The 27,334-nt window shown below is 41.2% G+C and overlaps 6 protein-coding genes and 1 long non-coding RNA gene across 10 annotated transcripts; 2 read left to right on the forward strand and 5 right to left on the reverse strand.

The window, feature by feature from the left end:
* Nucleotides 1–11,495: 11,495 nt before the first annotated feature.
* Nucleotides 11,496–16,358, reverse strand: ppk24 (pickpocket 24). 2 transcript variants are annotated; one of them, XM_070281446.1, is made up of 9 exons: nucleotides 15,596–16,358; nucleotides 15,281–15,484; nucleotides 14,912–15,106; nucleotides 14,729–14,849; nucleotides 13,017–13,166; nucleotides 12,744–12,948; nucleotides 12,508–12,679; nucleotides 11,962–12,164; nucleotides 11,496–11,868 (listed from the first exon to the last, which is right to left on the reverse strand). In XM_070281446.1, exons 1-9 carry the CDS (start codon nucleotides 15,847–15,849, stop codon nucleotides 11,627–11,629), a joined length of 1,746 nt encoding a protein of 581 aa, XP_070137547.1. In that variant the 5' UTR covers nucleotides 15,850–16,358; the 3' UTR covers nucleotides 11,496–11,626. The 2 variants fall into 2 exon arrangements, with proteins under 2 accessions (XP_070137547.1, XP_070137546.1); XM_070281445.1 differs by having other exon boundaries at nucleotides 14,912–15,229.
* A 1,678-nt stretch (nucleotides 16,359–18,036) lies between these two features.
* On the reverse strand, nucleotides 18,037–19,217 carry CAH5 (Carbonic anhydrase 5). Its single transcript, XM_017233813.3, has 4 exons — nucleotides 19,103–19,217; nucleotides 18,803–19,045; nucleotides 18,335–18,748; nucleotides 18,037–18,279 (listed from the first exon to the last, which is right to left on the reverse strand). The coding sequence occupies exons 1-4, from the start codon at nucleotides 19,161–19,163 to the stop codon at nucleotides 18,086–18,088; spliced, it is 912 nt and encodes a 303-aa protein (XP_017089302.2). The 5' UTR covers nucleotides 19,164–19,217; the 3' UTR covers nucleotides 18,037–18,085.
* A 1,021-nt stretch (nucleotides 19,218–20,238) lies between these two features.
* LOC108120291 (carbonic anhydrase 2-like) lies at nucleotides 20,239–23,016 on the reverse strand. Of its 3 annotated transcripts, XM_017233895.3 has the most exons (5): nucleotides 22,419–23,016; nucleotides 21,911–22,020; nucleotides 21,208–21,298; nucleotides 20,886–21,148; nucleotides 20,239–20,705 (listed from the first exon to the last, which is right to left on the reverse strand). In XM_017233895.3, the coding sequence occupies exons 1-5, from the start codon at nucleotides 22,486–22,488 to the stop codon at nucleotides 20,337–20,339; spliced, it is 903 nt and encodes a 300-aa protein (XP_017089384.2). In that variant the 5' UTR covers nucleotides 22,489–23,016; the 3' UTR covers nucleotides 20,239–20,336. The 3 variants fall into 3 exon arrangements, with proteins under 3 accessions (XP_017089384.2, XP_070136923.1, XP_070136924.1); XM_070280822.1 differs by lacking the exons at nucleotides 21,911–22,020; nucleotides 22,419–23,016 and adding an exon at nucleotides 21,387–21,568 and having other exon boundaries at nucleotides 21,208–21,331; XM_070280823.1 differs by lacking the exons at nucleotides 21,911–22,020; nucleotides 22,419–23,016 and adding an exon at nucleotides 21,360–21,568.
* Nucleotides 21,567–22,298, forward strand: LOC138926492 (uncharacterized). Its single transcript, XR_011443042.1, has 3 exons — nucleotides 21,567–21,746; nucleotides 21,884–22,103; nucleotides 22,189–22,298. It is a non-coding gene; the product is annotated as an uncharacterized lncRNA (long non-coding RNA).
* Nucleotides 23,017–23,328: 312 nt separating the features above from the next.
* Nucleotides 23,329–25,227, reverse strand: spn-F (Protein spindle-F). Its single transcript, XM_017233893.3, has 2 exons — nucleotides 24,356–25,227; nucleotides 23,329–24,294 (listed from the first exon to the last, which is right to left on the reverse strand). The coding sequence occupies exons 1-2, from the start codon at nucleotides 25,053–25,055 to the stop codon at nucleotides 23,939–23,941; spliced, it is 1,056 nt and encodes a 351-aa protein (XP_017089382.2). The 5' UTR covers nucleotides 25,056–25,227; the 3' UTR covers nucleotides 23,329–23,938.
* Nucleotides 25,228–25,280: 53 nt separating this feature from the next.
* On the forward strand, nucleotides 25,281–26,487 carry LOC108120290 (methionyl-tRNA formyltransferase, mitochondrial). Its single transcript, XM_017233894.2, has 4 exons — nucleotides 25,281–25,477; nucleotides 25,533–25,857; nucleotides 25,910–26,072; nucleotides 26,123–26,487. The coding sequence occupies exons 1-4, from the start codon at nucleotides 25,302–25,304 to the stop codon at nucleotides 26,485–26,487; spliced, it is 1,029 nt and encodes a 342-aa protein (XP_017089383.2). The 5' UTR covers nucleotides 25,281–25,301.
* Nucleotides 26,484–27,303, reverse strand: mRpL32 (mitochondrial ribosomal protein L32). The gene is made up of 3 exons (XM_017233897.3): nucleotides 27,149–27,303; nucleotides 26,844–27,092; nucleotides 26,484–26,787 (listed from the first exon to the last, which is right to left on the reverse strand). The coding sequence occupies exons 1-3, from the start codon at nucleotides 27,231–27,233 to the stop codon at nucleotides 26,525–26,527; spliced, it is 597 nt and encodes a 198-aa protein (XP_017089386.2). The 5' UTR covers nucleotides 27,234–27,303; the 3' UTR covers nucleotides 26,484–26,524.
* Nucleotides 27,304–27,334: the final 31 nt, after the last annotated feature.

A 27,334-nucleotide genomic window follows, 5' to 3' on the forward strand; every position in this document is an offset into this window, starting at 1 on the left:
ACTCCCAAATGTAACCAGCAACGAAACACTGGCCAGGGACTCCATCACGGCTTGGGATTGGGATTGGCAGCTGCGTTGCTGATGCCGTTGCAGTTGCCTTCGTCTTATGCCAGCTTTAAAAGCCAAAAGACTTAAAGTAGCGGCATTACAACGCACCAACGCGATTAGCATAAATGTATAAATGCATACAGAAAATCAAGAAGCAAAAGTTCTTACTTAGAGAACTCTGAATGCTCTAGCACAGACAACTTTCTGTTATTTGCAAATGAATTGGAAAATTTTTACCTGAATTTTAAAAAGCTTTTCTAGTCTTAAGTTTTTAGTTTAATGTGGGGGAAAAAATGTAATAAAATTCAATGAATTTTCAGTATTTACCCTGCCAACATTGCACAAGGAAGCCAGCACTACAAAGCCAAAGAACTCTGTTTGCGAGACCTTAGAAGCATCCGAGCCGCGTTACGCATCGCAGATACAACATGTGTGCCCCAAGCCGAAGATGCTCCGGCACAGAGAGATACTAGTGCTTATGGCTTACCCGAGGATGCTGAGCTGTAAGCCGGCGCATAGGCAACTCCATAAAGATTTCGTCGCATTTAAAGACACCTCAAGTGGAACGGCAGGCACACACTGGCATACGGATGTACATATATGTGTCCGCAAACACTCCAACAAACACGGACAACTTAATGCCAATGCCGGTGAAGTCATCTCCATGTATGTACGTGTTTAGCTACAGACACACTCCTGGCTGGGATCGGAACGGAACTCAAGCTGGGGCTGAGAGCCAAGAAAAACACATTTAGACAAAAGTCTGCCGCCTTGTTTTGGCCACGCCCCCGCGATTCGCGTTGTTCAATCTGGCAGCAGGAGCAGGAGTAGGGTTGCCTTTTAATTTCCCCATGGCATGTGCTGGATGACAATAGAAATGAAAAGTGCCTGGCAACCTTTTGTAGCTCACGTTTCATATTTCAATTTGTGCATTTAAAAAAAATGGTGAAAAAATGCTTAAAAGTGCAGAAAAAATTGGAAATTATTATGCACTTTTAATTGCCATTGGCGCTGGTTCAAATTTTAATTGCCCTTTTTCCTAACTGGCCAAAATCGAATGTACAAATCAAACGGCCTGCGGGTAAAACAATCCAACACTTTGAGTGGCTTTTTAATTAATTTTCAAAGCGTATTAAATTTTAATGAATTTAAACGCAGTGCAAACAAACTGGGGACGACTCTTGCTGGTCTGTTATTTGTATAGGTCGGCATTTAATTTATGCACAAACACACAGAAATGCATTAGTCATACGCAACGTTGCACAAATATTTATTAGCTATTGCAAGGCGCTTTGGCTGCAACGTGGAGGCAAATACAACCGTAAATGCAAACGAAAACACAGCTTGTGCGAGCATCACCAATAAACGAACCTTTAGCTGCCATAAATACTACTACTTAACACTAAATCAATCATACGCAATGTGGTGCTAATTGATTGTGCAGACTTTGGTGGACAAGAGGCCATGATGAAGGTTTTGAAATCAAACCACATAGATGATGGCTTCACCTGCGGCATAGTTATTGTTTAATCATTTTAACACTAATATATACCAAAATATCTATTAATATGGCATAGCCATGGGCTACCTTTTCACTTCACTCGAGCTCTCATAGCCCCACTCGGACTTAATCCCAGTGGCCCATTAAATACTTAACCGACCCTCTCCAGCGCTATCCACTCGAGCGGTTCAACGAACTAGCCAGCACTCCAAACGAAAGCCCGTCCATGATTCAATATCAAGTTGGCAACTCGAAACCCACTTGGAATTAAGTATGACTGACCTGCAGGCGACTAAGCCTCAACCTCAACTTCGACAGAGGCTTCATCGGCATTCAGAATTTAGCATTTAGCATTCAGCCATGTCCAATGCTAAGATCAATGCCACTCCACGCTGGCTGTGCCAACTTCCTGTTGCAACAACCACTACTACCCTATATGGACACAATGCAAGCCACATATATATGTAGACGCCGTACCTACATATATCTTGGGTGAGAAAAAGATCTGGCCAGGCAAAGGTCTCCTTTTTTCTTTCCTTTTTTTTTTTTACTTGAACACTTCCTCATTTCGCTTTGTGCCCTGGCATTTGGCAGCTATTCTGTGTCAATTCCCGGCACCGTGTCTGGGTGTCATTCGAACTGCTGAACTGCTGAACTGGAGAACTCGAGAACTGGAAACGTGGAAAAGCAGGTGAATGGGATTGGAGCAGGATGGTACACTCCTTCGGTCTGGCTGAATGCCAAGTGTAGTGCAATAAACTTTCCATCCTGAATGGCTGGCAATCAAAGATTTGAATGCAAGATACGATGACATTTACTCGCACATTCAATTGCGCTTTTGATTTGAATATTTACATGCTTGCTAGTCCCAGTTCCGAGTCGAGTCCCTAGGGCTAGCATTCTTTCATGTCCTTTTCCTTTTATTGACAAAGTCAAATTGGCTTTGCTACACAGGGAAGAATATATGACAGATGGCATATATTTCAACTCAACGAGTAGAAAAACTCTTAGTATTATTACAATTTTTCTTGTAGTGATGTCATGGCAAATCCTGGCATACCATAATTGTTTTTCAAATGTTTCCACAGCATCTTTTAGCTATGTCGTCTCTATTTAAACAACTTAGTAAGTATTCCAGAGCCTTGGCATACTAAGATGCAGTTATGCAGTTTCAAGCATAAACAACTAATTTGCCTAATTGATAAGCCATGCAAAGGCATCTCAAGGCGTCTTGACTCGAGACTCAACTTCACTTTACTCGGCTTGTTCTGGCTGGGTTTCTGTTTCTGTTTGCTTTGTCCATCAACATCTTTTGAGCGAAGGCACTCAGGCGCAAACTGTTGCACTTTAGGCCCAGTCTGGCACGGCTAAAGGAATCGCAGCTTCAGGCAAGTGGAGCTGCAGACTCATACATACATGCATACACATCATACATTCCATATTAACGTGGCCCATGCACCGGCCCAGATTCAGAAAACTCCCTCCATTGCTCACCATTATTCCCCATTAATTGCAATCAATTTCGCTGTCAACACACACGCCAAATAACTGCAGGATATTTATTTATGCTGCTGTGCTTCCCTTCAGCAAACTTTTGCAACTGAATAATTGCCTTATGACACATTATCATTATTATTAAGGCTGCCAGGCTGCCGGGCCAAAAGTTATCATTATCATTCGGGCGAGCCAAGTCCCCTGGGCCAGGAACCTAGGAATTAGAGAGTCAACATTGAAATGCCAATTGGTTCCTTGTGGGCCCTCTAAGCTCATAAATATATTTCCAGCTGGCAACATTATATAATTATTTTGCCATGGATTGGATTGAACTTCGCCTGAGTGCGTGCATCCAGTGGTTGTTGTTTCTCGTTTGCTGTTCTTGCCGCAGGTGGTTAACTCTTCATCTTGCTGCGTCGGCTCCTGATGCAACATTTTTAGGCCAGCAGCAAAAGTGGCAAAACGCATGCAGCCGAGCAGTGGCGCAGCCTTTGTGCCTTTGCGTGAATTTCATTTTAAAGTGCAAATATTTGCGGCCAGGCCAGTTGCTTAAATGGGAAAAACTGGGCGGAAAAAAAGAGTGAAATACGCATTCAGCAGCCCCACAGAAACCAGTAATGAAATTGTGTGGCACTCGTCATTGCGGCAGCACTCGTTTTACATATAAATTATACGGCATAAAAATATACACATTTATATGGCATTGGCAGGCCTATAACGAAATGGGAATCAGCGATGCGAGACTAGGTGAGGAAAAAAATCTTAAGGATTTTAAAAATCCACAACCTTGCTCTCAAAACAGTGAGCTAGTCAAGTCAAGAAGTTTTGTCTTGTGAAAGTTACCCTCCGCTGACCAATAAATAGAACAAATTGTCTTGGAAAATATTTTCCAAATTTGCATTTAAATAGTTTTCTAGGACTTACTACCCTATCCAGTGTAATTTGTGCATCTCTAGCCAATAAAAACTTATTATATACTTGCGAAAGTTGTGCACTGTAAATATTTGTGGGTAGACTGGACCACCCACTCTTTCCCGATGTGGGGAGTGGGCCGGGGCCAACCGCAGAGTATGCTTGACTTTGGCCGGGGAAAAAAAACTACGCTCTCGCTGGCCACCCCCTGGCTGGCCACGTTTATTGATGGCCCCGGCAAGTGCTTTAATGGAAATTTAAGTATCATCGTTTAAAATGAAGCAGAAAAGCGCAAACGAACAAACGAATGACCCCCAGTAGCGGCAAAAGGCAAATTCCCAACTGCGACCCTTGAATCTTTGGTCATTGCGTTGGCAACGCAAATTATTATTTTTATTATTATTGCAGGTTTTCGGTGCACATTTATTTTATGCAATTTTTACAGCACTGCACATAGAAATAATGTGGGGACCCAGGTCGCTGTAATGGAGATTGTTAAGCAACCAAAATATAAAATATAACACACAACAAAAAAAAAAAAAGAATCCCAGGCATTAAGTTAGCAAACAGTAAACTAAAATATGCAACGGAAGCGGTAGGGAAATTTTGTTGGGAGCCAGCAGGAAGGAGAGTGCTGTCGTCAAAAGGCTATAAAACTGAGCCAAGTAATGAGCTACGGTGTGGACATTAAATATGCAACAATTAAAAGTGACAACAAAGTGGGAGACCGCAGCTAAAGAAAAAGTATTACCCGAATTTGTTCATCAAAATTAAATGCGAGGCAAATATTTGAAAGCCAAGTACAAATTTATGCCAAGCTGCTTAGTTAACCTGACCAAGAAGGGTGGGTGTGAAAGTTAGGAGCCGGGGCTAAGCACTTTTAACACCCTTTCGCCGAGGAACTTTTGCATTAACAAACCAAGCTCGTAAAAAAGACAAACAGCCCATGAAAACCCAACCAGAAACTTTGGACTAAACCGATTTGTGAATTTATTTAGGCAACCACTTTTGCCCTTGGGCCGACAGCAGCTTCGGTGGCTTCGATTTCCCAGGATAACCTATAAATCCTTTCTTAAAAAGGGCTCCAGCAGTAGGCCTCAGTATTGCCTTTTCATATTTAAATTCCGGAAGAGTTTCTAGGGTTGGAAGTGTAAGCTTTAAATAAAAAGCATGGGTTGGAAAAGCAATTTAAATTATTTTTTTCTACAAAAATATCATTTAAGTTGGTATTTGATTAACACCAACATAATTTATTTGTCTATCCTTTTTTGTTTGACTTATTTGATCTATTAATTTATCGCTTTCACAGTTGATTTGGCAATAATATAAAATTAATTTTAAATCTGTGCGGTTCGGCTACATAATATTATATAATTAATAACCTGAATCGACGGGGGACTAGTTAATTCTGCCTCATCGTGATTAACAATTAATTATGCAGATACATTGTTTGATTGCGTGCTTCAAAGTATGGGTGTGGCATGATCTAGTGCCAATTAATTATTTGCGAAAGTGCTTTAACAGATTATTCGTTAGTGAGCTGTTAAAAAGCTTTTAAAAAATTAAATTCACGAGAGGATTCCGAGGGAATTTGCCTCTATATCCTTTAATCCAGTCGGCCAATGTCCCCGAAAAAAAAAGGAAATGATAAACATTGTCTGCAACTGGTAGACAATTTTAATTACAACAAAAAGAAACAAAGAGCGAGCGGTACATTACATCCTGGAGTGGTTCGCGTTTGCTCTGGGGGCGCCTTAAAGTTTCGGCACCCCTCCTTAAACACCCACACCTTATCGCCCGCCCTGATGGCATGCACCAAAAAAAAAAAAAAACAAAAAGGCAGAGAAAGATATGATTTATGTATTTAATTTAATGTTCTTGTTGTTGCACTCGCTTTTAGAGGACAGACTCGGGGTATGTGTTTATTTGTCAGGCGACAACGGGATAATAACAGACTACAGTGAGGAGCAGAAAAACAGGAGTCCTACCAAAAGCGATTTTCCTTTGTTGGTTTTAACGGCATTTTGCTGTTTTAAAGGCATTAAATTATCTTGATATTGTTGCTTTTCATTTTTATTCTCTCCTGGACTCGGGCCCCAAAAAACACGCCGACATAAAAATGAAAAATGTGCGGCGACTTAGCCTTGTTTTTTTATCCCCTCGCCATGGACCGTTTTGGTTTCTTTGGTGTTGTCTTGCTCTTGTAATTATAAATAATTTCGTTTTTGCCTGTTTTTTATTTTGGTTTTGCTTTTGGAGTTTTGCCTTTGGAGTACATTAATAAATAAATAGGCAAGAGGGCAACTATGAGATTCGCCGGCCTGGGGCACTCGGTTGCCCTGAATTATGCAAACTGAGAACAAAACACGAGCAAATCAAATTTCAGCTTACACAGCATAGATAAAGAGCGCACTTGTGCAAACATTAAGCACACAAACACACACACAGGACATGCAATTACCATAAGCTTCACTCGAACACACACACGAACACTCACACACGCACACTAAGACCATAAAGCGAATTGTGCCGGGAAAAAGGAAAAAGTACACCAAAAACAAGGATCAAGTGCAAATTTTTGATAATTAAACATTCACAAGCGCCAAAATGCTTAACACAAGCAGAGTCAAGTGGGTCGGGTCCTACTTCCGAAGCTTCCAATCCCCCTACCCCCTACCCCCATGATCCTCGCGGATGGAGTGCCCTTTGCCACGCCCACTCACCCAACAGCCCAGCAAGGGCCTGAACTTATGCCGGCAATGTAATTAACACACAAAAATTGAAATCTGTTGGCTCACACACAGACAAACACACACGGCGCCAGGACACGATGGCTTCATTGGGGTCTAGGAATGTCTGCAGATGGCTGAGAGTGTGTGTGCATATGTAAGTGTGTGGTGGCATGTGTTGGTATTGGTGTTTACGTACACGAAGTCGCAACAACATCCTTTTTTGTGTTTTCGTAATTAAAAATCAGCTGCAGGATATTTTTCGCCCAGATTCTCGGCAACGAAATTACAGCCTCAATGTGTCTGAGTTGGTTTTCGCAAGTACATGTGAATACGTAGCATATAAACATCCATTTTCCCAGCTACTTGTAATACAAGCGAACACCCACTCGACATTTAAAGATTGAATACCACTCGATTAAAATGTATTTAAATTAAGGCATCTGGACAAAAAATTCAATGTTTATTATTTGAATGTATTTTTGTTATTTTTTATACACATACCAAAAGGTAAAATGTAGTATCGCCTATTTAATATATTTTAACTTTATTTTAAATAATATTTCTTTATTGCATTTTTTCATAAATTAAACAAAAATATTTCTGGCATTCAACCAACATCTGAAATATCAGAAATAATTAAATCCATGCACTCGCAGATAAAGTATTCGCAGGATAATGTGCATGAGCATATGATGTACATTCCATCTTTCCGCTTTCATCTTTCCCACTACTTACCACGGCCATCGCTCCTCCATCGTCCATTCATGGCCATGAATCGTCAGCTTATTGTAATGAAGAAGCTTAAAATAATTAACCGGCGAGACTCTGTTTTGCAGAGAGATAAAAGAATTGCAAAAGCGTTTAACCGGCACAACAAATATGCCTTCATACTCGTATGATTTAAACAAATAGTCTGGCAACCGGCTACAAGCCGTGTCCATTTAGGCCGGGAGTTAACATTAAAGCCAAACCATGAACAAATATGTTTCACACAACCATTTCAGGTCTGGTGCGTTCGACGCCCAATAACCATGCCCTTGTCCAGAGACCCAGCCCAAAATCGTAATTTATTTCCCGATCATTTATTTTATATTAATTAAATATGCGGTTTTAATATATACATTTAAATCACCCAACACATTCATATATTTATATTCATGTGTGAGTATTATTTGAGTGCGGGTAGCGAAAAAAATCTGTTTTTAAGCTGCAGTCCAAACAAATGGAAAGAAAACATTGAGGGATTTCCCCTGATATAATATTTTTTTTTTGGATTGTATGTTTCTTTGTGTCCTGACCGCAGTGAAAACAGAAAATGCAATGGAACGGAATGAAATGCTTTGACAAGCATCTGTTGTGGGCGGTTTTCTGTTGCTGCTGGGTTGGGGGGTTGTGTTTTTGACAAATTGACTTTGCCAGCCATAATAATAATAATAATAATATTAATAATAAAAGCAACAACAGGGAACCCCGAAAAAACATCGGCAACAAGAACCATTTTCAAGTACCTACTATATTCATATTGATTTCAAACGAAACTTGAAATGCAAATGACAGATTTATTTTTCATGCTGTCGTTCTGCTGCTGTCAATCAAATTGTCGAAGGTGTTGATTGATGTCTAGACGTGGGCATCCATGTAGACCAGTTGTTGAAGTGGCAGAGTGAGATGGAGTTAGGCATTAAGAACATTTCAAATATTTTTGACAGCTTCGAATTTTAAATTTCATCGACACCCACAGTGGTAGGAATTCGATTTTGAATCATATTTTTCTGGCTTACATATTATGGAGTCCTAAAGATGAAATAGCCCGTAGTTGATAAGCTCTAAAATCTTATTTTTAAGCCACTGTACATCTTAGGTAGAAATCGCTTGAGTGAGTTTTTCTTACCGCTGCAAGCCCAAGTGATGGGATATAAAAGAAGCTACTGAGCCAGCCATTCAAGCGAGCATTAGACACGCTTAGAAATGCAATGGAGCATGTGCAGCTTCCATGCTGAAAGAGATTACCCAGCCCGAAAACTGGAAAAAAAACTCCCTCCACCACCACTAGCATGTTTTGTTATGAATGGTGCCCTGAAAAATGTTGGAAAATGAAAAAAAGTACCCATAAAAATTGCTATTAAAATCTTAGCCTACATTTCATTGTTATGCTTAAACAAAAACTGTGTTCGCAGGTGCTAAATTTGCAAGCGTGAGCTTTACCTTTGTTTGGGTCTGTCGAGTATAGTAATTTGTTTCCATGTTTATTCATGAAAGCATCGCAGAAGCAGTAGACAACGTGTAGACGAAAAATAAATACTGGCGCGCATTCACAGACCAAAAAAAAATAACTCTGGCACACGCACTTGAACAATGCGAAATTCTTGAAAAACGCCGAGTTAGAAGCTGGAGCACACCCTTCATTTTTTTGCCCCTCGCGTTGACACTCACGGTTTAAATAATTCAGCACTGTGGCCCAAGCTCCACAAGTGCAGCTATGGTCAGAAAATTAGCAAACCTAAAGGAATTTAGACCTAAAAGTGAGTTTAAAAAAAGGGATAAAAAAATCTAAAAACTCAATACCCAACCTAATTGTATATTTTAAATCTAAATCACAATTTTAAAAGTGACCAAGACTTATGGGATATTATTTTAACCACAAGTGTACACAACCAGCAGCAAAATTGAAAGCTTAAACGGCCGGGTAGAGCTTGACATCTCTGGCAGCCCTCAAAAGCGGGCAACAAAAAACAGGACGGAAGCCAGGATACCACCACGGAATAGAGCAGTGGCAAAGTGCTTTAAATGGGTTGCAGGATTTTGGGAACACATGGCGTAGAAAGGAGGGAACGGTACTCCGAGGGTCCTTCGCTCATTGGCTTTCGTCGAGGGGTTATCCTTTTGGCTTAACCCCATAAGGCCACAAAAGATGTTTAGCTTTATTTATGTGTCGAAAATGGTAAAGTGGAAATGGAATTAAGTGGGCGGGGGCTTAGAGTGCTCATGGATTATGCACTAGGGGAATAAAGTCCGTTTTTGATTTAAGACGTACATTTTCTATCTTCTCCACCATACAAATCCTTGAAAGCGATTTTAAAATAGTTACTTTAAGAATTTTGAATTATAAAAATTATAGAAATTCTGTAAATAACTCCAAATTTATTTCCGAGACTAGCCACTCAATTTTCTTATTAGAACGCCATTCCTTTAAGCGGCCACAGGCGATCCCGACCTGCCACTCTCCTCACCTGCTCATTCAATTTCAACTTTTTCCACTTTTGATGCAGTTACTTGGCACAAAACTTACAAAAAGCAGTGAAGCACCAAACTCCGCTCTACATACAAAATTCAATTAAAAACTTCAGCTTTCGGTACCGCACTGGGGAAAAGTGAAAAATGCGGGCGGTGGGGATTGAGAAAAAAAATCATAGAAGTATTTTTGATTTTGTTCGCATATTTTTGTTATTGGCAGAAATTCTATACAAGCTGATAGCTATGCAAAAGCCACCCGCACCTCCAGTCTCTTCAGGAGGGGGATTAGCGCCTCCCTCCAGGTGGGTGAACGGGCTTTAGTTCCTCGAAAAGGAACAGAAGCTCTGGGCATGGTATCCCTGGCCGACTCGCACAAACGGAATAATCCAATATACATATTGTATTGTGCGATAATACGCCTCACCAGAGGAGAGTGTTCACAGAGCGAAAATATCTTGTTAAAGTTAAGGTATTAAACATCAAGGAAAAAGCTTAAATTTTTTTTAAATAAACACGATATGTTGCATACCAAAATTATCTTCAAAATGTCTATAGAATTTCTGATACAAAAAATATATCATTTTTTTAAGGTGCACGATTCAAAACCGGAACTGAAATCTGAAACTCAGTCCGTGGCCATAGACATTTTCCACATTGGAGTTTCTTTCTTTATTTTTCCACTTTCCCCCCACCTTGTGCTTTGTTTAACAATGCTTTCCAGATCCCGCTCGGTTCTTCTCTTTCTGAATAGAGTATGTACGTCCGTTTAAATTTTTTGCAATTTTTAGGCAGTTTTATGCTTGGCAAAGTCAACAACTGTCGAACAAATTCAATGGGAAATCATTTCAATTTCCCGAAAATTTGCATATCTATGTATGAATGTGTACCTCTGTCTGTTGGTTTGTTTCACTCTGTTTATTTGCTTCGATGTTGGGTATGTATCAATCCCCCTTCCAGAACAAATGGAGGTTTTCTGGCTAAGCCAAAACCCGTCAAAGATTTCATTGAGGTAAAGCTTTAATGAAGCCTCAAATTACTTGTCTATGCCATACGGAGGGTTTCATTCAATTCGAGCGAATAACAAATAAATTTTCCACTGCTGAATAAGTAAACAGAAAATTTGCTTCACGGAGTTCCTGAGCCGGCAATAAATTATTCGCCAGATAAAAGTAATTCGAGAAGAATAATTGAAATGGTAATTGTCGCAAACGATGGAGTGGACTCCAACTGGGTTGCCTCATCGACTTTAGACTCAATTGTGGCACATTGATTTCGAGCAGATGGTGTGTGTCTCATTCGGTTTGTCGGCGTCTGTTCCTTTATTTTTTTGCCAACTCTGCATACGACAAATAAAAGATAATGCTGATTGTAAGTGCTGGGCGGATCCGCTGTGGTCCATAACTGGTCGTGTGACCGGGCAACTGTCCAGAAAGGGAACGGGCCAACAAAAAACAACGTCCACTGGCGCTAATGTCACCGTCTGGGCCTTTTTGGCAACTCCAGCTGTTTGGCGACCCCTTCGCCATTCCCAGTCTACCAATTGGCAATCGTACGTGATTTCTGTTTATTTTTATGTGACACAATGCAAAGTAAGTGCACTTGAGTTGGACTTGCTTCGTGGGACTGGACTGAAGTGGAGTAGACTGGACGGGGGCATGTGCATAAAAATCAGTGAGCTTTAAAATTAACGATGCATTTCGCTCAATTACGGCAGTATAAACAACTTCATCGGCCGCTCTGCTTCCGATTCAGTATCCGGATCCGGTTCCGCCGCGTGGTCCCTCTTGGAATGCCTTTGGATGTGGGTCCTCTCTTGGATGTGACTGAGCTCCGCTTTGATTTCCGCCCGGCATGCCTGCCATAATTGTTTGGCTAGAAAAAACAACAGCTCGCAGATCCCAATCAGCGAGAAGCCAGCTATTATGCCGCAGATGTTGCCAATTGTACCTGGCAGAAGGATAATGGTGGGTGAGATATGCAGAATCGTACAAGTAATTCCCAATCCCTTCCTCCCCGAAAGGCAGACATCTGCATACTCACTGAAGGTCTCGTACCAGGCACTCTTAATAATCTGGCGAAAGTATTGAATGTGCGTTTCGGCAAAATAAATACGAACAACGGCCAACTCGGCGGGGGAGGATGAGCCGTTGCTATAGCCCTTGCCATATCCAGTGCCAGTGCCCGGGCCCAAGCCGGAGCCGGAACCGTAACTGTTATTGGCACGCGGTCCGGGACTGCTACGCCTGCAAAATGAAAATCTTTTACGGTTGTAAGGAGTCAGGGAATCCGCTACAGTGATGCTAAAAAAAGGTCCTCAAATGGCTAGATTTTGCTTAAAAAATTACTCGGAGATCCTCTAAAGTATTGGACATTTTGAAATGTATAAAATTTTATATAATTATTTTAAATTTCGTATACAAATAGCTAAACTGACTGCACTAAAACAGCCCCACATTAATGGGGTAGGGCTATCCACTGACTCCATATGGAAATTGAAAAGAAAATAGGGTACGGTTGGGGGAAATCGAAGACTCGCAAGAGTCGCAATTTCCACCGCAGTGAATCCGCTTTTTCAACTGGACTTACGACGGACTCTTGGCCAGAGTGTGAGTGGGTAGGCCCAGGGTCATGGCACCCCTTACACTGTACCGGGTCTCTGTGCAGGAAGGCAGGCACAAAGGACAGAAGAGGGCGTCCTGCAACTCGTGCTCCAGACCCGTCACATTCTCGCGACTGGTGATGACGTTGAGCCACTTGACTGGACCGGGGAAAAGTAGACGTTTATTTCAATGAATTTGCGATTAACTCCTCGGGAAACTCACATTCGTAACGCTTCAGACAAGCCATGTGCTGCAGAGTGCAGTAGATGCGCTTCTCGTTCCCATCGATGTAGCGATGTGGCAGGCTGAAAGGGACGCACTCGCACAAACTGACGACACTTTGGGCCCGACAGGCGGAGATGCACTTACTGAAGGTGTAGTGTCGGGCAAACACCCAAGGCATTTCGTTCTCAAACAGGCATTTTCGCTAAATTGAATAATTGCATAAATTACTTCCATAAATTTGATTTAAATTGTATAATTAAACGGTCCCACCACTGACTGGCTCATTCGGCGAGCCTCGGGAAGAGTCTCAAATATTTTAGCTCTTACGGGCAGCAAGGTGTTGAAGCCAACCTCGGCGATTCGTTCGGCCACGCCACCAGAAAAGGGATCCGGGTAGGCGTGGGGTTCATAAATCGAAATCTAAAGTATTGAATTAAACAAAATATCAGTTGAATTAATCAATAACACATATACATATACATAAACGATTTTGACAATCGTTTCAGGTATTCCCCTTAAGAATCTGATCATTATTTGCAAAGATATAGCCATCGCTCCCCATTGTCCCCCCCAGGCATTTTCCACATTTTGAGGGGGACCCCTGGAAATTTTGACAAAAAATCTAAAAATAATTTCGATCTAGGATTTTGATGCAGATTGATCAAGAATCGATCTACAAATCGTTTAAGGTATTCCCCTTAAGAATCGGATGATTATTGGCTAAGATACAGCCATCGCCGTGGGCCAAATTATTGTCCCCAGGCATTTTCCAAATTTTGAAGGGGACCCCTGGAAATTTTGACAAAAAATCTAAAAATAATTTCGATCTAGGATTTTGATGCAGATTGATCAAGAATCGATCTACAAATCGTTTAAGGTATTCCCCTTAAGAATCGGATGATTATTGGCTAAGATACAGCCATCGCCGTGGGCCAAATTGTTGTCCCCAGGCATTTTCCAAATTTTGAAGGGGACCCCCTGGAAATTTTGACAAAAAATCTAAAAATAATTTCGATCCAGGATTTTAATGCAGATTGATCAAAAATCGATCTACAAACCGTTTAAGGTATTCCTCTCAAGAATCGGATGAATAATGGCTGAGATACAGCCACCGCTGTGGGCCATATTGGGCTCCCCAGGCATTTTCCAAATTTCGAAGGGGATCCCCTAGAAATTTTGACAAAAAATCTAAAAATATTTTCGTTAGAGGATTTTAATGCAGATTGATCAAGAATCGATCTACAAATCGTTTAAGGTATTCCTCTCAAGAATCGGATGAATAATGGCTGAGATACAGCCATCGCTGTGGGCCATATTGGCCTCCCCAGGCATTTTCCAAATTTCGAAGGGGATCCCCTGGAAATTTTGACAAAAAATCTAAAAATAATTTCGATCCAGGATTTTGATGCAGATCGATCAAGAATCGACCTACAAATCGTTTAAGGTATTCCCCTTAAGAATCGGATGATTATTGGCTAATTGTTGTCCCCAGGCATTTTCCAAATTTTGAAGGGGACCCCCTGGAAATTTTGACAAAAAATCTAAAAATAATTTCGATCCAGGATTTTGATGCAGATCGATCAAGAATCGATCTACAAATCGTTTAAGGTATTCCCCTTAAGAATCGGATGATTATTGGCTAAGATACAGCCATCGCCGTGGGCCAAATTGTTGTCCCCAGGCATTTTCCAAATTTTGAAGGGGACCCCCTGGAAATTTTGACAAAAAATCTAAAAATAATTTCGATCCAGGATTTTGATGCAGATTGATTAAGAATCGATCTACAAATCGTTTATGGTATTCCTCTCAAGAATCGGATGATTATTGGCTTATTGGCTCGGATTATTATTGGATACAGCCATCGCTGTGGGACATATTGTCCTCCCTAGGAATTTTTCAAATTTTCCTGGCATCCCTGGCAATTTACTGGATTTCTCTCTTGTGGATGAAGATAACCTTTAACCTTACATATTTATACGTACCAGGAATCCGTTGTGGCCATTTATCTTGTAAAAGTTGTCGTCGGATTGTGTTTTTAGAGTCAAAACCAGACCCATGTCTGGCCCAAAATATCTCTGGCGAAAGTCTCTTTTATTAACGTATCTTTAAAATAAAAGTAAATCCAAAACATAATGAATGTTGTATTGTTTTACAAACCAACCTACCTTCCATCATAGTTGAAAGTGCAGCAGTAACCATGACTAGTCAAAGTCTCTTCGAACTGTTCAAGGCAATTGAAAAGTCGTCCTGCAATCCTGCAGGACACAAATATTTCACTGCAGTTTGGAGTCAAAACATGCATACGCTTTCTGGTGTTGAAAAATAACTCATGGGCCTCAGTATCGAATCTATCCAAGAAGCTTTGGAACATAAGGGCACTATCAATATCTTTGAGATCGGTGGGGTCATAGTACATGTATAGAAAAGCATTAAGCTTTTTGTAAAAAAAGCTGGCATTATTGTTTTTTGGATCTTTAGAACTCCTGGTATAAATAATTGTTAATCTTTGGATCTAACATAGTCCGAAAACTTACAATTCCTGGGCGTATTGCCAGGCTGCACGTCGAGAAATGCGGTTTACAGTACAGATGGATATGGCCGGAAACTCCACCTTCCAAATGGGATACAACGGGTGATACATGGTGGTCACCAGGGCATCCTGTTCATTGGTGTAGGTGCCCCAGAGGAATGCAATTAGGACGCTCAAAGCGGTTATGTGGAAAACGAGCCAGAAGAAACTGCGGGTGGTTAACCGTTTCGGTAATGGCTAATGCTAATTGAAAAAGGCCACCACCACATCCGGAGTTGTGGGAATGAACTATACCAGCCGCTGACCACAGCCCACTCACCGCTCTTGAATCCGGCGACCGTGCTCCACTAATTTACCGTAACAATGAAAAGACAGGTTCTCCAGCAAATCCTTTAAAGCGGCAGCAAATGACATTTTTCGCGTATCCTCGGCGGAAGTCGTGGCGGCAATCACAGGTGCGTGACGTAGTTGGAGGAGGGAGGTGGGTTTCTTTTTCCCCGGATTGGGAATCCACCAGGCAGCCCGTCCTACTGCCAGCCGGACGGGCAGCTGCTCCTGCTCTTGCGGATCCATGAACACCAGCTATCCAGTCCACAGCGTGACTGCAACTGTTGGTCCAAGGGCGGCATTGTCCTCGCCTCGGCAAGGGCTGATTTTAATGAAAATTTCGCAGTCATGTCGTGCGTGTTGTTGTAATTAGGCCTGGTGCTCCAACTTATTGCCAACAAATTAACTGCGACATGGCACGTGGTGTTCGTTGGCTCTGTAGAGGGACGAGGAGCTCGCGTTCAAGTAGGCATTGGTCCTGTTCTCGATTCGTCTTGGCAATTTTCCTTAATTGTCAACAATTTAAAATGAAATTAGTTAAATGCGCGTTAAATGTCAGCCAGCGGAAACATCATCATCATCAGCAGCAGGAACAAGTTTTTGTACTTGTTCTTAACCCCCAAGCCACCGAAACCAAACCATACCTCCTAGGATTATGAGATGCGTAGGTAAATGAAGGACAGAGATGGAAATGATGATTCAAAAGCTTCTCGCTCTTTAAATTAGTTAACAGGAAACAAGAATTTAGCAACATGTCATCCTAGAAAAAAAAACGTCACTGAAAATAAGATTTGTGAAACATATTGACATGAACGGAAATGGCACATTTTCGTTTGAATAAAGCGTATTCCTCGACTGGGCGACAAAGGATTGTGCGACGAATTGCTCCCCAGGTGAGTGGAAACCCCACCGCTACCACCATTGGCACCATTTTCACTTGGCAGCGGGGACGACTGGCAGCGGCCAAATTAATCTGCAAATAAGCAGGCGACAGGCTATGTTGGTGGATGGAGAGGAAGCAGTCGGACAAGATAAACGCACAAAGCGCAGAAAATCGGTGCACGATGCGGGCGATGGCGGAGTGTGTCTATTTTTTCTTTTTGAGGTAGGAACGGAAACGGAAATGAAAAATGTGAAAAATGCAGTGCGCAGCGAGACGCGAAAAACGACAGTCAATGGGGACAGGAGAGGAAAACAGGCGAAGGACAACAAAGGGGGGCTGGGGTGGGGCGTAATACCCGTCAGGCACTGCAGCGAAAATTGCAAATGCAAATTGTCTATGGAACTGATATGAGTGCGTGTGCGAAGCGTGGCTTCTGGTGCACACTGCGTATGAGTAACATCGGTGCTGACTTTTCTTTTATCTCCTACTCACCTTTTTCTTCGCCCACCCACGTCCTTCGGCGTTGATTCCGGTGCCAATAGTTTGCCATATCTCTTGGCGGGAATATATTGCGTAGTAAATCTGTCTTATCCAGACAAAGGCTCAATCCAAGCGAATGCAGTCCCGACTCCACTCGCCGTACAGTTCCGGATCGGAAACTCAGCTTGACTTTGGGCTGGGGAATGTCTTCAATTGGCCCTCCCTTGGACAAATTAATTATTAATATTTGATCTGATTTTTATTATAAATATGTCTTTTATATGTTTCATTATGTTCGGAATAGATAGTAATAGTACATAAAAAATACGTTACATTTTTTTATTTAGGTAATTGAAGCTATAAATACTTATCTCAGTCAATTAAGTAACAATTTAATAGCTTAATTAAATAAAACAAACACCTGTTTGAAAACCGCCCAAGAAAAAACATTTCAAATCAAAAGCTTCAATGCTTTTTCATGCAAAATGTGGCAACGCTAAAGAGCTTTTAAATTTAAAAAACCGTTGGTGGTTTTAATTTTATTAATTTCAGAAAATCGTTGTTTCGATAACATTAAAGGCTCATTTTCGGCAAATAAATTACTCAAGTAGTACTCAAATTGCAATAGAATACAATTTAACCACAAAAGGTCTTTAAAATCTTTCAATACGTAGCATACTTTTTGGGATACTAGCCAGCTCTCTGTCAGAAGTTGATGGCTACGAAACCATTTGACTGGGGAAGAAGAAATATTCAAATTCTCTCTCCGATTTAATTCAAAGTGAGGATTCATCAAGTTCAAATTATTACACAATAATTGCGTGACCTCAATTAAAAGGCTTACAAAAAATATAGTCGCTATAAATAATATAAAAATGAGTAGCAAATGCGGAACTTCCTCAACTGGAGATGGAGAAAACTTGTTCTCAAACAAACCGATTAAGAATAACTCAATTAAACGTTGAAAATGCGTTAATTTACTTAAATTACTTGTAAAGGATTTCCTGAAATGATTTATAAAAATATATAAACATTTTTGAAGCAATTTTAAGTATTAGATGTTTTTTTATTTTAATGTTTAGTTGAGAATACGGTAGGTATTAGTGTTATATTATTTTTCTATAAGCTTAGAGCCCTATAATATATAGCTCTGTCATTTGTATCCTGTATGCTCCTATAATTATTAATCAATGGCCTCTTGCGTGAATCCTGAAGATTGTAAAGTTTTGCTATTTGACGTTGAGGAAATTCGAGGACATCGCTGAAAACATTCCAAGTTACCGCCTCTGCACAGTCCGGCGTGGTCAAGGATCCTAAAAATGGTTTTGCATTAAAATCAATTATCTATATCTGGTTCAATATATTCACCATTGTAGGTATAAAACTCCCCAGTTACTATATTTCCAAGCAACTGGCCCACATTCAAAGTGCCAGTGATGGTTGCGTTCGAGTTGTACTCCACGATCCGAGGCAGCTGGTTGAAGATCTTGTTAAGTCCATGGTTTCGAGTGCTCAGTCGGTTTACCGCCCTCATCATGACACCCAGGACTGCCAGCCCATCCGGATTCAAAGTGGCATCACTCATATTGGCGTACTTGGTATTCTTGTGGACAATATGCATTTCCACATCGTAGCGCTCATAGTTAATGGCGTGCTCGGAACCCTTTGTGTTCCTGGAACCCCAATGGAAGTGCACGCTCTGGACTTCAAAATCGCCAGGCAGAAGTCCACCGTTTATATACGGACGCACTCCATCCCTAGTAAGAGGAATCACCATGTTGGCTGCCCAAAGAAATCAAAGGTTAGAGCCTCACCTGGAGCTTAGAAATCACTCACCTGTGTGGCCATTATTTGTGATCACCAGTGGAGCACGTAGGGTTTGGTTATAGTAATTGAATCGCAGTCGGGGAATGGAAACAATCTTTGCATCCGCGAAAATGAGATCTATGGGAGACTGGGATGTTCCTGACTGGCATGTTCCTTGCCAGTCATCTCCCTGCTCATCATAGTTATACTCCCCAGCAGCCTGATCGTTTACGGCATCTTGCTTTATGAAAGCTAGATAATCTTCAGAGATTTCTAAAAAAAAATCCTGTAATAAGAAACTGTCTGTTTATAAAAAAAAATTAAGGTTACCTATATAAGCAACTGTGCTGCCAAGAATTGTAAGTAGCCACAAAAAACAGGACGTGATCATATTCAAAAGCGAAACTTTGTTCTGATTTTCTTTTAGTTCCGATCCCGGTTGAGATTGAAGCAAGACTGTAAAGCGCTCAGAACCAAGCAGGACTATTTATACTGGAAAACTGCAGTAATTTCCAAGTGGATGTGCATAACCGCCTGATAAGCACAATCACTCCCATTCGACGTTGCAGTTTCAGCCCTATTCAGCTAAGCCTTAGTCTATGGGCATAATTTACATCGAAATTGCAAATAGCTTTACAGTTTTTGCTGTTGCCAAACCAGCCTAGATAATTGACTTTGGCCGAAAGAACCCATTGGGTAATTAATAAAGGTGGCCCATTCCTGTTCTGTGTTCTCATTCTTAGTCTTCTTGGATTAGAAAGCACGTTTAAATATTGAACGGAGGCGTATCGTCAAATCACTTAAATAATGGCAATGGGCAGTTCCCGAACAATGTCGATCACTGAACGATTTTTCAATGCCTGGAAAACGTGCTGTCGTTGGCTGTAAGTTCTTTATTGAATTTTTTTTTAACTGACAAGTGCACATATGCATCAGTTTAGTCTGTCATAATTTTTTTTAGAATAAAAGCAATCAAAAAAAGTCGATACCATTAATCGAAACACAATTGAATCATATCCATTAAAAGCTGCAGTACGACAACGAAATTAAAGCTTTATTGCTGTCTGGAAAAATGTCTCATTAAAGGTAAACCCATTAATCGCTTATCTGTTAGCCTAACAAAGGCATCACCCTTACTGATCTTGGGTAACAATTATAATATTAATTTTGTTGACAATCCATAAAACCTTATAATTTGCAACGTTTATGGTTCAATTTAATGGTTTACAAAAAATATAGGATGTACTAAACTAAATTTCTAACGTCTGAACTATTCTTTATGGAAAAGTAACCAGTTTTTTTATTTCCCAGAGTAATCTTTCTTCTACCCACAATTTAACATTGAACAGCTGCAATGGCAATCTTACTTTGACCTTAGAAATTGTAACCGACTTATGGTTTATGTATACAGTTGTTCCAATAGTTTCATAATCTTCTTTAAGAAAATTGAGTTGATGAGTCCAGATAAAGAATAACATTTTTATTTCAAACAATTTATAATGCTTATACACCTAAAATAAATAATTTCATATATTATACTTATGTTATGATACTTAAGATACTATCACTTCCCCAAGTAGGCTCCACTTAGATCCTTTCCAGTTCTGTAATAGACCGGTCGACCATTTCTTGGCTGTGTGAACCGGTAGTTATTGATGAGTTTGTGACCCTCTGAGTCTCGTAACCTCCAAAACTTGGTTACCAAGGAAAGGGATATTGGAAGGACATGGGAGAACACCGTCCAGGTGACCGCCTCTTCGCATTCCGGTGTCGTCAGAGATCCTCGATATGTGAAGAAGTCACGGGGATTCAAGTCACCCAGCATCTGGCCCAAGCTAATACTGCCCGGAATAGTTGCTTTCTGTTTGTAGTTGGTAATTTTTGGCAACTCGGAAAGAACTTTGTTTAGGCCTGGGTAGAAGCGATTGGGATTCTAGAAATTGAAATATAATATTAGAAATCCATAAAAGACACCCATTGAAGTGGTAACTGTGTGGCACGTCTTAAGGTGTTCGTTTTCAATTCAACCGACACAAACGATATTTATCACGTTAAAGTTCGATTCAACAGTTTCTCTAAGAAATCAGTGATAAGTGATATGCCTTCAACCTACCTTAACCACTTTGAACATAACACCGAGAACAGCAACTCCATCCTTGTGTTTGACTGCCTCTTTCAGATCAGAGTACCGGGCATTCCGATGGACGATGTGCATTTCCACATCGAATCGCTGTTTGTTGATGGAGTGCTCGGATCCTCGCTGGTTTATGGAACCCCAATGGAAGTGGAAGCCCTCGGCAATGAAGCGACCATTCAGAAGTCCTCCGGTTATAAAGGGTCTCTTTCCGTTTATGGTTTCGGGTATGTCCATGTGGGCTGTGGGTTTGAAATGATATTACCCCTCTGTTGTATTATTATTTTTACACCTGACCTACCTGAATGTCCGTTGTTTTCCAAAGTTAGCGGAGCTTTAAGTTTCACGTCATAGTTTCCAAACAAGATTCGAGGCAATGGCACGATGAGCGACTGGCAAAAATCATGGAAATAATGAAATAAGAGCTGCCATTTTCTATATCACTCCCTTTACCACTTCCTATTTAACCTGAATCATTACCTCTTGTAATGCTGAAAGTGGCATGTAAAGAGTTTTTCAATTGGGAAGCAATTTGTACTGAAACTCAGTTTCGCTTATCAAATTAGCTGTCAATGTCTGTTGCTTTCGTTTAAAATTGTTTATAAATCATAGGGTATGCGGTAACCTAAGTAGGTCTTTTTGAAGTCACCCAAACTCTTTTGTAAGCTTGTATCCAAAGAATAGCACATTGAAAAAGCAAATATCTAGTTGTGACTAGTGGTTCTCTTTAAGATAGTTTTTTGTGATACACATTTTGATAAGCCATAGCCAAATCCAACTTAATAGATGCGCATATAAAATAAAGACGTCTGCTTTGCTTGCATAATTAATACATCTTAGGTGATACATATTTTTATACAAAATGGTTTCGACTTTTTTATTTAAGAAATTTACAACAATAGTTTAATGTTTTGGAATGCCAAAATGTGTTACCACTTTCAGCAAAGCATTATAGCATGGTAATTATTTTATTTTAGGATGTATTTTGGGATGATGTAACTCACTTTTTGGACGGCCAACTGGAGGGGAGACTGTCTCACTCCCGAAGAACAGGTACCGCCCCAGTTCTCACCGTGCAGCTCGTAATTCCAATGTGTCACATGTTTCTCGGCATCTGCAAGTTTGAAATTGAAGCAAAAACAAAGCCTGAGTCGATTCAATGAAGCGTTTCACTTTCTTTCAGCCACTAAGCATCTGGTAATCCTATTAGCCAATACCGTGAATAAATTCACTTCTGTTTCGATTTGATTTGCCGGAATCAACAGCGACTCTCTCATTTCAGGGCCCCCAAACAAGGCGTTGTTGGGGCTCACTCGATTTGGCAGAATGATTAATTATGGACCATGAATGGTAGAAAGAGTTCAGTTTAGGCCTCGATTGGCACTATTAAATAACTAAGTTATTCAAATTACTTAATTGTTTCATTTTTCAGTTTATTTCCCACAAAGTTATTGCACTTTTTATTATTTCCCGAAGTTGCACCATATATGTAGGTTCTGGGATTCAAATTACCATTTGATGTATGCTGATAGGCCAGCGGCAGTAATAGTAAAAGCTTGTGAAAAACACTAGGGGATTGCATTGTTGCAATTATCAAGATGTGATTGTTCCGTTTATGATTATTCAATTGATTCTAGAAGCGCGTATTCTTAATCTTTTCTCTCGAGACCTTTCCGTTTTTACATAATCTATCTGATACGGGAGATATGCTAACGGTAGCAATGCTGCTGCTGGTGCTGCTGCGGCGGACGACGTTCAACTGAAACAGCTCGGAAATACACCTTTAACTTTTATAGTGGGTTAGTGGTGCCACACGGTGCCGCCGGTGGCTCTGCGTCTGGGGGATTGAAATTGGAGTGAAGTGGAATCGTATCGGATCTGAATTCGAAACCGAAGTGGGGCGTGATTAGCGCCAAACAGTAGCAACAAGTGTCTGTCTAATTGCAGCTGCTTGTTTTCGAAATGATAAATGATCTATGGCTCCATACGCAATATGTGCATATATCGAAACCGTTTAAGAAAATCTTAAGCAACGTTCAGAAAATTAGTGGAAATGCGGAAAAGATCTTTCAAGTTTGGTTTAAATCGGTGAATGGCATTTAAATCAATTTTTCCTGGTTCTTCATTGGTAAAAACCCAAGGGGATTTTGTAGACATAATGGCGGGGATTGGAGATTTTGCTAAAATCCATTAAAACATTTTCATTTTCAAAAATCTTTTTATTTCCATGTAATAGCCAGCGGGAATTAATATCCACTAAGCCCTAAATTAAAATTCGCAACACGTTTCGCATAAATTATAAAACAATATCGAATTATCTAATTCTCTTAGTCCATGCTGTGATGCTTTCAAATTACATTAAAAGAAAGTATTTTAAAATTTGCATCTGAATTATTAATCTCAAAATATTTTTACAATCTTTTCGCCAATTCTTTTATACACTATTGAATCATCTAAGTTGGGTCAGAGTTGTTAGACAGGTTCCGACTACGTCATAGCCAAAAATCTGGGAAATCCTCTGACCAGTTACAGCATAATTATCTTTCGCCTATAACTTCTTTTTCGAATGTTCCACAATTCGTATAATGTAGGTGACTTACATAAGAGCCCTATTCAATTAGGACGGACAATGGCCACTAGCTGTGGTAACATCATTTGTTGCCATTGGTTGTCGGCTCGCAATTATGTTGGGCAAGCAGCTGGTTTCACTTTTCAATCATCTCCGGCTCAGGCACCAGAAGAAAGTAGCTTAACATTTTTTTAGACTTTATATTAAAACTGTATTTCGTATTCTGTAACTAATAACTAAGTATTCATGCACACTCATGGTATATGGAAAGGGTATGATATTGTAAGAAGATTTTGATATATGTATGTCGCTTTGTCGCTTACATGCCTAATCAATGGAAACGTAACAATGTCCAGCTAAACAAGCACGCGGTTCTACGCAGTCAAACTGCAGTACTAAGGTTATTGCAGCACAATTTTGACAAAAGTCAGAGCTCGGTGGCAAAGTAGATGCGTCGGCTGGGTCAGAAGTCGCCCACGGTATGCGATACGAACTCGAATTGCCGCTCAACACTGTTCTCTACTTCCAACTCCAGGGAATCGTCGATAAAATGCATCTCCACATGTTCCCGGAAGGCGTTAAATGTCACCTGGCTGGAATAGATCTTGCCGCACATGGGACAGGTCTTCTCCAAAGCATCGGCTGCATCCGCCTTTATCTTTTCCTGTATTATGTTAATTCGCTGTACGGGCGGAGGTGTTATATTGTGACCGTTGTGTTTTATTTCGTTGCCAAGACTCTCGTCTGTCTCGAGGCTTTTGTCGGCCATTTCCGGCTTCTTGGCCGACTTTTGGGCGCAGTCCGGGCAGGGTTGCAGTGCTAACATCAGATAAGATAGTGGTTACAAGATACATAACTATTAAAAGCGATGACTCCTTACCAATGCGACTCTCTAGGAGAGTCAGCGCCGAACTAAGTTCCTGCTGCTGCTTCATCGCTTCCCGCCGCATCTCCTGCAGCCCGTCCATGCATCGTTTGGCATCCACGTTGGCATCTGCTTCACTGGCGGAGGTCTCTTCCACGGGCAGACCATAGGGATACCCCAGCTCAGAGTCGCCAGCCCCAAAGTCGTCCAGGGCTATCTCTTCTAGGCTGAGATCCCTTATTCCATCGGAAAGCATCTTTTGGCGCAGGTGAGGATTGGGAGAGTGCTGTGTGAAAGTCTTGGAGCGCACCAGGTTCTGGTTTAGATTGGCACGCGAGTCAGGCGATGGGGGAGCCGCCTGCTGTAACTGCTGATCCTTGGAGAGCTGTGATAAGCGCGACCAAAGTCGCCTGTTTTCGTTGGACACCATGCTGATGTGCTCCTCCAGCTGCTCCTTCTGCCGCTGCAGTTCACCCACCTGAGCGCGCAGAGATATGACGTCTCCAGCGCCGGATCCACTACCCGGCATCTGACCATCCGATTTGGCCGAGGCCTCGCGCAGCCTTTGGTTTTCCTCCTCCATGCTGGTCACGCGGCGTTGCAACTGGATGCATCGCTCTTTAATCGTCTGCAGGGCAACTTGCAGTGCATAATTCATTTTTTCGCCGGATGCGGTAATGGCGGAGGGGGCGTTTTTAGCAGAGGTGGCCTCCATTGCAAGTCACCTTCGTCGCGGCACAATTTGCATCAGAAAATCACAATTTTGGACTTTATAATATATGTTTTCTTTGTGATTTCGTTTGATATGGTGGTGGTTACAAGTCGATTGGAATACCGATGCATCGATAGATGTTTGCAGCGCCCTCTTTGGGGCAGAGCAAAAAGTAAGGGAAAAGGGTGGCAACATTTCCGATGTTTTTAAACAGCTGACTTTGTTTATTATTATTCAACACATTTTCCAATGCTTTTCGGCAAGAGTTTAGTAAATTATTTCTATAAATATAAGAGAAAAGTTTATCAAAATGTGTATACCATAACTAAGCGCAATACTGCAACCTGCTCCCCACCCAAAATATTGTTTTTTGGCACCGATAATTTTTCTTTACCCAGCTTACAGGCTCTCCACAGAAACTGCGGGTAAGTGAGTAATTAGGAGATAAATTAGGATAAATAAATTGTGTTCTTTTCTCAGTGACGGCCTGGGTGTGGTTACCTCCTTCAAGAGCCCGGCAAACTGCGTACGTAGCTACGCGGAACAGCAGAAAATCCCGCTGCAAAGGTGGCCTATCAATTCGTCCCAATGCGCCGGCTTCGACTTGGGCGTAGTGGTGTCCTTTGGTCACTTGATACCTGCCAATATAATTGGAGCTTTTCCCTCAGGGATGATCAACGTGCATGCCAGTTTGCTGCCCCGCTGGAGAGGAGCGGCGCCCATAATTTACGCCATCATGAACGGCGACACCAGTACTGGAGTTTCGATCATGAAAATCGAACCACACCGGTTCGATATAGGTGATGTAAGTCTACGAGACGCTTAAAACTATTTTTTTTCTAAATATTTTACTATAGATTTTAGCTCAGCGAGAGGTTGCCATTAAGCCGGATGTTTTCATGCCGGAATTGCATACCTCTCTTGCCTTATTGGGAGCCGATTTACTGGTGGATACTGTTAATAACTTGACGGAAAGGCTGGAAAATGCTACTCCTCAAGACAATGCAACTGCTAGTCATGGTAATATCATCAATTATTTTAAAACTCAGTTTATCAATGGTATTTTATAGCTCCCAAGATCACGGCGGAAATAGCTGAAGTAATCTGGTCGAAGCACACCGCCTTACAAATACATGCTCGGCATCGAGCCTTATTCGGTTACAAAAACCTAACTACCAACTTTTTGGAAAAGCAAGTGCAACTTCTGGATATCAGATTACCTGACAAGTCGCTACCTCTTCAAAAACCTGGAAGCTTTAGCTTTCATCGCAAAAGGAAATCCCTGCTGATCGGATGTGCTGAAGAAAGTCAAATAGAAGTTCTTCAGTTACGAATAGAAGGACGAAAGCCTATGAGGGCCCGGGACTTTAACAATGGTTTTCTTAAACAAGCCAGTTCCTTGAACTTTGAGGACAATAAACTACGAGCATGTTAACAAAGTTTTAGTTTTAATGCACAAAGGTACTTAATATCTAGGCCAAGTCAGAGGGCTTGACCTCCTTGGTTTCCGAGAGCGTTTGCGTAGATTTCTGTAGCAGATTCTTGGTAAACCACATGGGACGGGGTTTTTTCATCTCAACGATACGTTTACTGTTCAGCTCATCGGCAGACTTTTCGGCTTTCTCTCCCTCGTACAGGACAATAACCTCCTTTTCAACTGGGTCCAGACCAAGCTCGTCTTGGATCTTCTCTTGCATAAGCTTTGTTTCATTTAGAACTTTCTGATAGCAGAAGGCTTAAAGTAAAAACATATTAGATGATATATAATAAAAGGTTGTTTAAAAAACCTACGACACAGCGTTCCCATTTCATAGTCATGACCACATTGCAAGCACGAGCGGAGATGCCTCTTTTCCTTCAGCGGTTTCCACACGTATTCCGGGTAGCCAAACTTTCGGTTTAGTCGTTTCTCCACAGATCTCCTGTGCTTTGGCACGGCCCACAGCATGCCGTCCCCAATTAATTGTTTCAGGCTGAACTCAGTTTTCTTCCCGGTCGTGTATCCGCTGTGCTCGTGTTGGAAACCGGCCAGCGCCAACGCTGTGTGAGATACTAGGTTAGAAGGGCTTATACCAAAAGATGCTTCTTTTAATTACCTGGCGGGTGACCGCCAAAGGGTAGAAACATGCGTTCTACATTTTTAATGAAGTTAGTAATTGATAAAAACAAATTCCTCGACATGTTGCAGGAGTTATGACACTATTTGGAGATGACACTTCATTAGAGATGAAACTTAGCTAGAGGTGTAACCGCTTTCTTCTTTTTTTTTGGTGATAACACTA

The sequence above is a fragment of the Drosophila bipectinata genome, chromosome 3R, assembly GCF_030179905.1.
Source record: "Drosophila bipectinata strain 14024-0381.07 chromosome 3R, DbipHiC1v2, whole genome shotgun sequence".
In the NCBI taxonomy this organism is placed as follows: Eukaryota; Metazoa; Arthropoda; class Insecta; order Diptera; family Drosophilidae; genus Drosophila; species Drosophila bipectinata.